We start from the raw sequence: 12,517 nt of genomic DNA, 5'->3' as shown, positions 1-12,517 counted from the left end.
TCTATGGCAGTGGTGGTGCAATGCAGATGGAATCCTGGTGTGCAAAAAGGAAATTCCCTAAAGATAGAGATATCTGACAGCTCTTTCTGTCCTAGAGATTCCTATAGTGTGAAAAGGACTCTTTTCCTTAGCAAGATTTACATCAGGCTGAGCTTGGGACCTTCTGCAGAGCTTTTTCCTCTTCTGTGGGCTTCATATTGGATTGTATTTTGTGAAGTACCTGTGATGTTCTAGAGTATTTCTGCTTCTAGAGAAGGCTGCTAGTCAAATACTTCAGTTGTTGCTCTGAAACAGAAGCCTTTATGTTTGTGAATGAAGGAATTGAATAGGGTCAGTGAGGGCAAATGAGAGCAGCCTTGTAAAGGGAGACGGTTGAATAGGCAATTCATTAAATTCTAAAGATTACAAAATTGCAAGGCTATTTATGTGCTCACTTCTCAGGCCAGTTCCACCATTGCAGGAATCTTGTATTAAAAATGGTGCCATCACGACAAATGATTTTTTCCTGATGGTTGCATAGATATTTAAGTTCTGTGGCTGAACTTTGGAAGGAATGACTACATGTCAAATAATTCTAAGGCAATATACCTAAAGCTCATCTTTCACCGCATAAGCTCTGCTCCCTCAAGCTTAGTAAGTTAGTTCATGTATCGCATCTTGATGCTTTGAACATTAAAGTATGAAGCCTGGGCTGAAGCATTTGAAGGCAACAGTTCCACTATCTTCAAAATGTTAGTCTCCACCTGAAAGGAGGAGTTATCAGAATGTCAGTAAGTAGCTTCACACATAGCCTCTAGTCTTCCTTGTATTCTTAAGATTTATTCTAGGCTTCTCTGAATTCTGAAAACAGACATAATCCTGTACTATGGGAGTATAAGAAGATGGTAAGGGGAAGAACACATTCAGCATTTACAGGATGTCATTGGTGATTTTCAAAGCACATTAATGCACTACTGTACCTACATCAGCTCCTACTCTGAAAGATGCAGGGCCACCCTCTAGGCTCCCTGCATGACAGGCTAAAGCTTATCTGTGTCATCCTCTTCAAAACTCTCCCTAGAAACTCTCTCCACTCTCTTCTCCTGGTGGACCTGTGAGCTGTGGTTCAGTCTTCTGCCAGATGTGCTTCAGGCCTGCTTTCCAGATTAGTGGGTCAGCATCTGACTCTTGAAGCTGTGTAGCAAACTGTCCATCATCACTACTTTGTGGGCTGCTGCTTGTCACTCCAGAAAGGGCACAGTCTTAAAATTCACGTGAAATTTGCTCAATTACTATAAGAAAAGCATCAGTCTATGTCACTGGTGTGGATAAGAAAGGCTGCCTCTTATTTCCATCTCCTTGTGTTAGCAGTACATTGTTTCCCTTATTCGTCTTCCTCAGCCATAAGCCGTAGCAAAGCCTAATTCCTGCAAATCACCTTGAGTCCTGGGACAGCTGCCAGGCTCAGTTACTTCTGCTCTCCTACACCCCAGGACATTGGATCTTGCATTTCACAACTTTGTTCTGTTTGTTCTTGTCTGTCAGGGAAGGGATAAGCTGGGAAGCCATTGACTGGATGGATAATGCAGAGTGCCTGGACCTTATTGAGAAGGTAAGCAGTTACCTGTGACACTTTCTAGGGATCAGTGGGGACTCCTGAATGTCTTGAGATCTTCCCTGACATTTCCTAGTTTTAAAAGCAGATAGCTGCTTAGATCCTCTTCCCATAGTGACCTGGCAAAAGTATGAGCTGTCCTACCCATGGTTCTGTCTCAAGAAAGCAGATCTCTGCTTATTGTTGAGAGTAAGCTTAGGAAGGGTGTCATAGTTTTAGACAGGGATTAGCGTTCAAGTAAAACCTTAATGTGAATTTTTTATTAACAATCTCCACTTATGATGTGCTTGCTGAATGCATTAACTGTCCAGAATTCTGCTTTCAGTTTGAGTTTTGCTGGGTATAACTCAAGGGTTATTGCTCAATGGTCTGTTCAGATCTCCAGTTCTTGGCTTGGTGCTGTGTAGTGAAAGCTTTTGCTGACTGTAAAAGCTTGTTTCTTGTTTGGCTGTAGAAACTAGGTCTACTGGCTTTGGTGAATGAAGAGAGTCGATTCCCCAAAGGCACAGACAACACCCTTCTGGAAAAACTTCACAGCCAGCATATGGTAAGTAAGAAAATAACCTGGCAGGCAAATGATCAGTATGTTAGCCCCATCAGCATTTCAAAACCTAAAGTGAAGGTTTTGTTGATGTAAAATATGTGCTTTGTGCAGTAAATTTAAAACGCCTTAGGCCCGAACCTGCAAGTGTTTAATAAGGCTGCACTGAACACCAGTAATATGGAAAGCAACCTGAGCTTGGGCTCCTGTGCACACAGGGAAGAGGGAGTGTGCATTCCACAGGCTGCAGGCACAGGAGGTTTGACTCTGCATGGGATGGGGTCAGGTTCTGCTGCTCTGCGCCGGGACACGAGGCAGCACCCCAGGCACAGGATGTGGTTGCACAGTGTGTGTGGGTTTCTCCTGCCAGCTGACTCACAGCAGTCTGCTCCAAAGCATGTCAAATCTGTCTCCTGGGGCTGGGGACGGCTTTTGCCTCATGACTTCTAATGAAAGCTCTCTTATTGTTCCTAATTAATTAAATTCTTTCATCCTCTGTCTTGTGTTCTGGACACAGTAGTGGAACTTTTTCATGCAGGTCAGAAAGCTATCCTGGGGACACAGAAACCCCACTGAGATCACTGCAGCAATCCCTTGTTGTCTCTGGTACAGCCAACACTTTGTTCTAAATAGCAAATAGACTGAAAACAAAGCAAATTAAAGCCTGTAGCATGGACTTATGGAATAATTAACTACTTCAGTAAGAGCATTGTCAGCAAATATGTTTTCTAGTCATCTAATTCAGGCTTCATCCAAGCCCGAAAACATACAAATCTGTATCCTTTATCTGAATTTTAAAAATTGGCATAGATGCAGATATTCTCATTTTTCATATATGCATTGTAACTCTGCTAGTAATTCTCATTACTTAGTTAGAAGAAATAACAATGACTTTTGGTTGGCTACATACAGCTCTGAGGAAGTATATACTTTCCTTGGGCTTAAATCAAGACCTTCAATTTAGTCCACTGTGGCTTTGCCTTGTCTTGCAGGTCAAGAAATGTGAGAATGCCTGTTTTACTTTATTTTTTAAAAACTGTTGTTGGTATTTCTTAATATGGAACTAATGAATATTTTTAATGTATCACTTGTTATGAATTTGCTTTCTCAACTTTCCCAAACTCTTTAGTTTGTATCCAAATGGAGAAGTTTCAAAGCTCCTCTTTCTTTCTGCTGCTCATTTCTGAATTTGTCTACATATTTTTTTCTCTATTCTTTTCTGAGATAAATAATCAGGCCAGAATGCAGTTTCCTTGGTAAGAAGGTACCTGTGGTTTATTGTAAAGCAGCATGAGACTGCCAGTATTATTTTGCATTCCTTTATGCCCCACTACATTTTGGCTGCTATTTTTGGTGATTTCTGTGCATTGAGTAGCCTTTTCATTAAGCTGTCCATAGTGTCACCTCTGTCTGCTTTAAGGCAATAGCAGTTAACGTGGAACCCTAGGAAGCTTGCAGGAGATGGAAGAGACTGAGTTATAAGTGCAGGGAGGAACAGTGGAGAGTGCTCTAGGACTTGCATTTGCTGAAGGCAAAAGCATTTTTTATACCAGTTAAAGTCTCTAGTGCTGGCTGGAAGAGAATTGGAAGACATCCAGCCAGCATTGCTGGGAAGCCTGAGGAGAACAAGCCCTCTTCTCTGTTATTTTCTGTGGAATGCTGTAGTCTTAAGGAGGAAAAGCCTAAAGCTGGGATTTAAGAGAATATGACCTCTGAAACAACTGGAGAGAGGAGCAATAGGGAAGATAGCAGAAGGAACCAAAAGTGTTGTGAGCATGGGTGAAATATAAGGGCTTGGTGGAGAGGAGAACAGGATGCCAATCCACATGAGAGATCCAGTAGCAGTCATTTTTGGAGTGGAAGGCAGGGAAGTTTGTGGTTGGAAAAAGATGACAATATGGGGGAAGGGTAGAGCAATGAAATGGGATCAGTGTGAAAAGAAAAACACATGAAAAAAATTTCAGTAGCACTAACAAATTATCAGCATCAGAAGCTGTCCACCTGCTAAATACTGCTAAAAGATCTTGAAGATGAAAGAGCTGAATTACAAACAGCATCATGCAACATGTTACTTAAAATTGTTTTAGTACTTTTGTCTGAGGAGGTGGGGGATTATATTAATTTTTAGAAAGTGTTGTAGGAAACTATAGGCCTAATAGTTCTGATTTCACAATTGGGTAAATTCACAGAATGTAAAAGGTCAATTACCTTAATGACAGGAGGGCCTGCAAGTGAGACAGTCTCCTACAAGCACTGAGGATTTCTGCTGACTCACAGGGAAGGCTGGTCTGAGAGGGGCCTCATGAGACTGATTGTGTTGTAAAGTGAAAATGAAAATGAAAAGCAGAATAGATAAATTTCTCTTGAAAAGAGTCCTGATTTCACCTTTGAAATGATGGTCTCTGAACTGACTGTTGCTCTTCAGGAGTGAGACCCAGACAGAGGCTGTGATGGAGTTCCATAGAAATACCAGCAAGGGGCTCAGCAGTAATAAAAATCCCCAAAAGAAGTAGTAAAAGCTCCCAGGAAACTAACAGTAAAAGTAGAAGCATTGCTTTGGAACTGTATAGTCTGTAGATCACCTTCACTTTGAACCACGTACACCATGGGGCCCCTCCACTCGTGGAGAGCTTCTGTCAGACCTGGTATACAGCAGGTCTGGGACAGCTTCAGTGCTACAGAAAACTGCATTGAAGGGACCTGCAGTGTGGAGACAAGACATCTTGGGTGGGTGTGATGGGTGTAAAAGTCATGGCCTATAGAAGATTAATGGCACTAATGGAAGCCAGGCTTAAATCCAAACAGCTCTAGTTCCACACATGTAGTTGTTTGAGAGCTCTCTGTGAAAGGACACTCCAGATGCAAGAAGTCTGCATGGGTTCACTTGTGGAATGAGCAAGTATTTCAAAGAGAAGTCCCTTTGGGGTTACTAGTTAGGCAGGCCTCATAGAAAGAATTAGAGTTTGAGGGAATATTAGGATGAAAGTATGATTTACTTTCCTTTCTTTGTACTCTATCCTACATAGCCAGTGCTAGAGGCAGAATACTGCTGGATAGACTGTTGGTCTAGAGCAGCATGGCTGCTCTTAATCAGTTAAAATGGTTTTCACAGAACAGAGAAAGGAAGGGGAAAATGAGAGAGGAAAAAGAGAAAGGAAAACTGAATATTGAATGTAGGGGAAGAGAGGTGCAAGGAAAGATAAAATGTAGAGGAAGACAGGAAATTGGTATGTTATTTCTTTTGATGAAGAAAAGGTGTGGAGGTGTTATGCAAAGCTGCCATCTTCCCTGCATCCTGATCCTGTGTCCTGCACCACATGGTTTGTGTGGAGCTCAGTCTCCTCAGGTGTCAGACACACAAGAATTAACATTTCATCCATGGCATGCCTCTGCAGCCTTGATTCTGCAAGCCCTTGCTCACATGAGAAATGCCTTGAAGGGCTGGATATTTCCATCTTAAATTTGAGTAACATATTTGCAATGTAGCTGCAGACAGCTGCAGCAGATGTGGTCGGGCTCTGCAAGAGCAAAGGTCCTTGCCCATCCCAGCCTTGTCATAGTCATGGCAGAGTTCCTGACTGACTTTTTATTCTTATACCAGCATTATAAGACAACTTGTTTTTCTTTCATTTCAGAGCAACCCCTACTATGTGAAGCCTCGGGTGACAGACCATCAGTTTGGCATAAGACATTATGCAGGGGAGGTAGGTGCTCATGATGTGTTTGTGAGATGCTTGGTATATTCTGGACTTGAGGTCCTCAATTCTAGATTCCAAAAACCAAGAACATCTCTGAGCTGTGTGTTTCCACACATTTGATGTCCCATACCAGAGCACAACAAGTGTGATGGCCTTAAAATAACACGTCACTCTTCAGTACCATATTCTCCAACTTGGATTTTTGAGTTTCTCAGGTAACTTTTTGTTTGGGGGATAAACTCCTTACCTCTGTTATTCATGTTACCTTTTCTTGGACATTCACAAACAAACAAAACTTAAAGGAAAAGTCACAAGGAAAATTTGACTTTTCAAGAGGAGGAAAGACTGAATACCTATTGCAGAAAGAAAAAGGTTCCTGACCCTTCAAGGTTAAACGTTGCTCTTTATTGTGAAGAGATATGAAGCAGATGAAGGTGTGTCAAGGGAGGACACCTGCACATTAAAGAAGGGCTACCCTCCTCCCAGAATAATCTGCTGAGCACTTGTGGTTGGGAAGTTGGGGCACTGGGTGGCTGTTCTCTTCACTCTCCTGAAGTGAATAGAGTACCTCACACCTTGCAGAGGATTTCCCCACAGACCTTTTCCTGCCAGGCAAATCTTTGCAGCTGTTTCACTTGGCTCTTGTTTTTTAGGGGTTTTTTTTGTGGGTTTTTTTTTTTTTTTTTATTGATGGCTAAAAGCCACTGTCTTGCCAGTAACTGCAGAACTCTGTAGCTCTTTGACCCCAGAAGTTCAGATCTTGGCACATACCTGCAGTGTTCCTGTGTAGCTCTGCTGGAGGCCTTGTACATTGGCATGTAAATGTGGAAGGACCTTGTGATCTGTAAGGTGCTGCTCTAGTGGCTGTGTCTGTGTTGCAGGTGCTGTATGATGTGAGAGGCTTTCTGGAGAAGAACAGAGACACCTTTCGTGATGACATTTTAAACATGTTGAAAGACAGCAGGTATGCTTGTCAGGAGGCCACATCTGTTGGGCAGAACCAATTGCATTCATGTAATAAACCAGACCAAGGAAAGCAGTTGCTTTTGCCAGAGCATCAGGCATAATTCTTAATCATTCTTCTCTTTGTGCTGAAATGTCCTGATAGAAGAAAGGAGAGCTGGAGAAGTCAGATGAGGCACAGATTTAATCAGGACTCATGTTGTCCCAGTTTTAAAAAGAGCTTTAACAGCATGAAAGGCATCCCTCCAGGCAATTTGGTTTTTTCCCTTTCCCCTTCCCTTTTCTTTCTTCCTCTTATCTCCCTATACCTACAATGGCAAAGCTTCCCCTGAATGAGTCAATGCTCTTTGCCATGCTGTCAGTTGCCAGCTTTTGTACAGATGCTGCTTGTTTTCCAGCCTGCTTGTTAGTGGAAATCATCTGTCCTTATCCTGAGCCAGACTGAGCTGTTGCTGTGGGACTGGGCATGGACTCTAATGTTATATCCCAGAGCTGCAACATGATCTTAGAGAAATGAGCTAATTTTGATCTTGAGCAAGATCTGGGAAACAGAAGCAGGGCCTAGTAGGAGGGAAGGATTTAATACTACAGAGGATCCTACAAGTCTTTGAGCAGCAACTCTACCATGTGCCTCTTAGCACAGTCCATGTATTGCCTTTGGGCTCCAGCCCGATGAGACTGTTTCAGAACTGCATCTTCTCTGAAGCTGCTGCAGAGTGTGCAGTGAGAAGCTTTGAAACAACCTGAGGGAGCTGAGACTATGAGCTGCTCATAGTTGTGTTACTTGGACAGTAGCATCTGGGGAACATTTTACATGAGGCTTGAGGCCAGAATTGTGGTTGTTATTGTCCAGCATAATAGATGGACTCAGGCTTTTTCAACATGCCAGAAGGGAGCCATAACAATAAACTGGTACAAGCAGCTCTGAAGAACTTTGTGCAACTTTGTAAGAACCAGCACTAATGTGGTTGGTTCTCATGTGCCACTCAGGAGTGGCAAAATGGTGGAAGATTCCCTAGAACTGGAGGGCTAGCTACATGGAAGGCAGCTCTAGAACTCCTCTGGCCACAGAAGAGCTGGGCTTCCAATTTTGTGATCATGTCATGGGGGCTGATCATGATTTGGGAGGCATGACAGTCCCAGTGCAGCTGGCATATCTTCAAGGTAGTTTTGCCTGGGGACATATCCTTGCTCAAGGGAGGTGTCCTAGCCAGTGCAGAAGGGAGATTTTCCTTTGTGTAATATCCTACTTGAAAGTGTGGGAGGGGACTTCTGGCTTTGCAGCTGAGTGTGGCATACAGGGCAGCCCACAGGATCTGGGCAGCCACGTGGGAAGTATTAATTTCCTCACTGAAGTGCCAGCTGAACTGCTTTCTCTGGCACAGCAGGTATAAAAATGAGATGTTTCACAATAGGACAGGGCAGTAGCTGACAATAATAACCATCTTCTCACAGGTGGTAGGTGCCTTGCACCTTCTTTAATTCTTTTCTTCTCCCTTAGGCTGGACTTCATCTATGACCTTTTTGAAAGGGTCTGCAGTCGTTGCAGTGAAGAGACACTGAAGATGGGCACCCAGAGGCGCAGACCGACTGTCAGTTCCCAGTTCAGGGTATGATGTTTTCCAAGAGAGCAGCAGGCTTCTGGGGAGGAGCAGATGGGTAAAGCAAGGCCTGCAGCCAAGAGGAGTCATTCATCCTTGTTTTGTGTCCAGCGCTGAAAATGTGCAGGAATGTTGCAGTGCTAAAAAAAGACAGTGCCACTGCCCCAAGGATTTCTGTCTGGTGTAAAACGTGAGATGATAAGATGGAGCAGAGTGGCAGAGGAGAAGAGTACTTTGCTAAGTATATGAAGTTCTTGAGGTTCTTTGATCTTTCATATTGGTTGGGTGTTTCAGCTAAGTGTACGTGTCCTTTTAGGCCATATTTTTACAGGTATAATGACAATTCCAATAAAACCTTATTAGGAGGATCTTGCAAGTATGAATCTCACACACTTGGATTGTCTGCAGACCTTCTGTTCATTTCACTGTTTTGTTTTCCTGTATTTAAAGTTTGAGAGACTTGTAAAACTAACTCACAAAAGCTATACAGCTCCAAGAACAAGGATAGCCATAGTCTTAAGAGCAGACTGTGTGGGTATGTTTTGGACAGGAAGGAATCTCGTGGGTTAATGAAATTTTGGTAGGCAGAGTCAAAGGACATTAGGAATGGGAGGGCTGCACGAAGACCTTATTGCATCAAATGTAGCCCCTTTCCCTTCTGTAGTGACTGATCCTTTGGGTCTCTCTTGCTGATCTTTAGGATTCTCTCCATTCCCTGATGGCCACGCTCAGTACTTCCAACCCATTTTTCATCCGCTGCATCAAACCAAATACAGAAAAGGTAAGTGTGTCCCCCAGCCATATGTGTGCATGTGACACAGCCCTGCATGGGCACGCCCTTGCACAAATGCCTAGCAGGTGCCTCAAACTGAGGGTAAGAGCAGTTCCTCCCACCTTCCCTTTTTAATTCTAGTTATCTTTCAGTTGAGAAAAAACACACCCTTGTCCTGGTAATTAGATGGAAAGACTGCATTCTGAATATGAGATTATATAGCCATTCCCACCTCTTTCAGTGCTTATGAAGCCTGGAGGATTAACCAGGCTTGTGCAGAATTCAGAGCTGTGCTAGAAGAAGCAATCACTCCTGTGTATAGTGCCTGTAGAGAAATCTGTTCTGGAATGAAGAGCTTGTGCAGTAGGCACTGTCTCCTGCAGATCCCTGGCTCTGAGGCAGTGGAAGTGGATGCATCATGAGCAAGTCACAGTGCTTAGGGACAGGCTGGCTCTTGCTTGGACTGTGAGCTGTGGCGGGAGGACATGCTGCTAACTAGATCTGAACTGAACCTTTTCTTTGCGTGTTTTGAAACCATGAATGATGTGGCAGAAGACAGACTGCTTAGGGGATTTATGCCAGAAAAGAATTCTATAGTTTGTCTCCAGTTTAACTGAAAAGAGAGACTACAAAGAGAACTGAGTCAGGGTTCTGCACTCTGTATGTGTTCAGACATTGTATTTTTGCTTTCCTACCATAGTCTGACTGTGAGTGCAGTCTGCAAACTGTTTTCCTTCTTCCAGAATCAGCCCAATTCCCTTTTGTCCCTTATTCTGCACTATGCAGTGCTGTGAGGTTGCTTTCCCTTTGACCCAAACTTTCCCCTTTTTACCTGGCATGCCCAAATATGCAGGGTTGGCTTTTTACACCAGAACAGATACACAGCCTGTGACTGCCTCACTTACTTGGTTTTGATTCTGGATCCCTGTTTAGGCGCCGAACCTCTTTAATCCAGATGTGGTGCTGAATCAGCTCCGCTACTCAGGGATGCTGGAGACAGTGAAGGTTCGGAGAGCGGGTTTCCCTGTACGGCGCCTTTTCCAGGACTTCCTCAGCAGGTAATTGCTCTCACTGTATTGTATGCTGGAACAGCCCCAAAGTATTGAATTCTACATGACTGTTCCCTCTTTAACTGCTTCTTCTGGTATGGATCATCTGTGGGATGTTTTTCTAACTGTGGCCTTAATGCTCATATCATCGACTGATCTGGGAGGCCTTTTGGAGACTTGCCTTTAGGCTAAAAGTCAGAATGGAAAAATAGCCAGATGGTCTTTGGTCTTTTTTTCTTTGTCCTTTTTTTTTTTCTTGGTAGCTTTGCCAGAGATTTGCTAGTGTGATGCTGTGAAACCCAGCTGGTCATAATATGTAAAAGGAAAATACCATGCTTAAAACCTTTAGGCAGCTGAAGAAAATTCTAATGGACAGTATAGTTGATGATTAATATTGGAAGAAGTGATTATTTCTTTTAATGAGCTACATCAAAAGGATTTTTTTAAAGTTTAAGGCTAGAAGGGACACTGAACATTGCTTCCTTTGTCTCTTGGAGCACTAAATGCCACCCCTACACTGAACAAAATAACTTGTGTCTGATGAAAGCACATGTTTCAAAAAGACAGTTGTTCTTTACTGAAAAATTCTGTTGAGTTTGTATTCTTTTACTGGGATTGCAACAATAATTGCCAGTGTGGTAGAAACAGATAAAGGTTGGGGGATGGAAATTTCCAAATTGGAAGGCAAACATGAAGAAGGAGGGTCCCAGAGGAAAAAGGACTAATGAGAGGAGGATAATTAGAGTTAAAAGATTGGGAAGAGAGAGGAAAGGGGGCAGTTACTGTCATCTGTAATCTGATGAGATTCTGTCTTGTTCTTAGGTACAAGATGCTTGTGAAGGGGCCAAGCCTCTCAGACAACAGCAAAGCTGTATGTGCAGGTTTTCTTCAGACCTATGACAGCAGCAAGAAAGAATGGCAGCTGGGTAAAACCAAGGTACTGCATCAGTGTGGGGAAGGGTATGGCTTTGCTCCAGCTGCAAGGGGACGTGATTGCATCTGGTCAGATTGCAAGGCAGTGCAGTCATGATCCTTTCAATACACTGGCCTGTGCCACTGACCTGCAGCATCTCAAATATTTCCCATATTATGCACCTAGAGACAAAGCAGTTTTTTTTTGATTTTATCTAAACTCCTAGTTGACCAAGCCAGATTGATTTTGTTGTGTCTGATCCAATTTAAAGATTCAAGGGGAACAAGCATGGCTCTCAATTTATGTAATTGTGATGTGTGCCATTAACTCTTGCCTCTTGTGCCAGGTATTTCACTCAGCTTGACTAACTGAAATTCTTGCCAGAGGTAGTGAACTGAATCTTGGTGTATATCTAAGCTGTGAATAGCTACATCACCAGATGTATGACAGCTTTCTGTTGGGGAAGCTCAGATGATGCTTTTGCAGCTAGCCCAGATGCTAGCATACATTTTCTGTGAAGAGGTATCCAAATGCTTCTGCCCATTTGCGTAATTCAGATCTTGCTTTGGTGAATGTTTAACACTCCTCTCTTGCCTGGAATAGTCTGGATTTTCATGCAGAAATAGATGTGAGCATTTTGAGGTATATTGCTATAGAAATCTGGGAGTGTGAAGCTGTCTCTATCACAACTTTCCACATACTCCAGTAAATTCTTCAAAGAATATTCCAAGATGGATGGTGTCCAATGCAGGCAGCATTTCTGAATAGTGGGTATGCAGTCCATATCTAGAGCAGATGGTAGCAGATGGATCAAAGCAATTTCTTGCTTTTTTTTTTTTGCCCTTAAGCCTTTAGAAAAGTACTTCAGAATATTTCCAGTGTCACAATAAAACCAGAAGTGATTCAGTGATTCTAGTGAACATTTGATTTGTCCAGGAGATCAGATAATGACATTTGTTGCTTTGAGCAATTATTTCTCAACAAGTGGATAGACTATAATATTTATTAAAGCAAAATCTCTCTCCTCTTCCTAGCAGACTGGTGGTAGTCCAGTTAAGAGTCTGGGCTATGAGCTCTGTGTGGCAATCAAAGAAACCACTGGCCATTATTGTGGGAAGGACATGTATTAATCTGGAGTTTGGTTGGTTTGTTTTGTTTTTTGTTTTTTTTTCCCATGCCTCCACTGATGTTCCAGAAAGATTTTATCACTTAGCTGTATTTCTGGTCTGTGATTAAAGTGTTCCCCATCTTTGATTTTGGAATCAGGAGTTTCCTCACTGGTGCCTGCAAACCAGGAAGCATTTTGGTGATTCCTGTCCTTGGATAATCCACATTGCTTGGGTGACTGCCAGTCTCCCAGCATTTCAGTGTTAAAGCCTATGAGGA

The 12,517-nt window shown here is 42.8% G+C and overlaps 1 protein-coding gene across 2 annotated transcripts in view; it reads left to right on the top strand.

Moving 5' to 3' along the window:
* The window catches only part of LOC118688879 (unconventional myosin-X-like), an 88,171-nt gene that overhangs the window by 39,063 nt on the left and 36,591 nt on the right, over nt 1-12,517 (top strand). For both annotated transcript variants that reach the window (XM_036386810.2, XM_036386811.2), the window contains 8 exons: nt 1,525-1,591; nt 2,049-2,141; nt 5,771-5,839; nt 6,715-6,797; nt 8,298-8,406; nt 9,098-9,178; nt 10,103-10,227; nt 11,041-11,155. In XM_036386810.2, the coding sequence (XP_036242703.1) occupies nt 1,525-1,591; nt 2,049-2,141; nt 5,771-5,839; nt 6,715-6,797; nt 8,298-8,406; nt 9,098-9,178; nt 10,103-10,227; nt 11,041-11,155 (742 nt within the window). The remainder of the gene's footprint in view (nt 1-1,524; nt 1,592-2,048; nt 2,142-5,770; nt 5,840-6,714; nt 6,798-8,297; nt 8,407-9,097; nt 9,179-10,102; nt 10,228-11,040; nt 11,156-12,517) is intronic.

The sequence above is a fragment of the Molothrus ater genome, chromosome 7 (genome assembly GCF_012460135.2).
Source record: "Molothrus ater isolate BHLD 08-10-18 breed brown headed cowbird chromosome 7, BPBGC_Mater_1.1, whole genome shotgun sequence".
Lineage (NCBI taxonomy): Eukaryota > Metazoa > Chordata > Aves > Passeriformes > Icteridae > Molothrus > Molothrus ater.
This window is presented reverse-complemented; position numbering and strand designations above follow the sequence as displayed.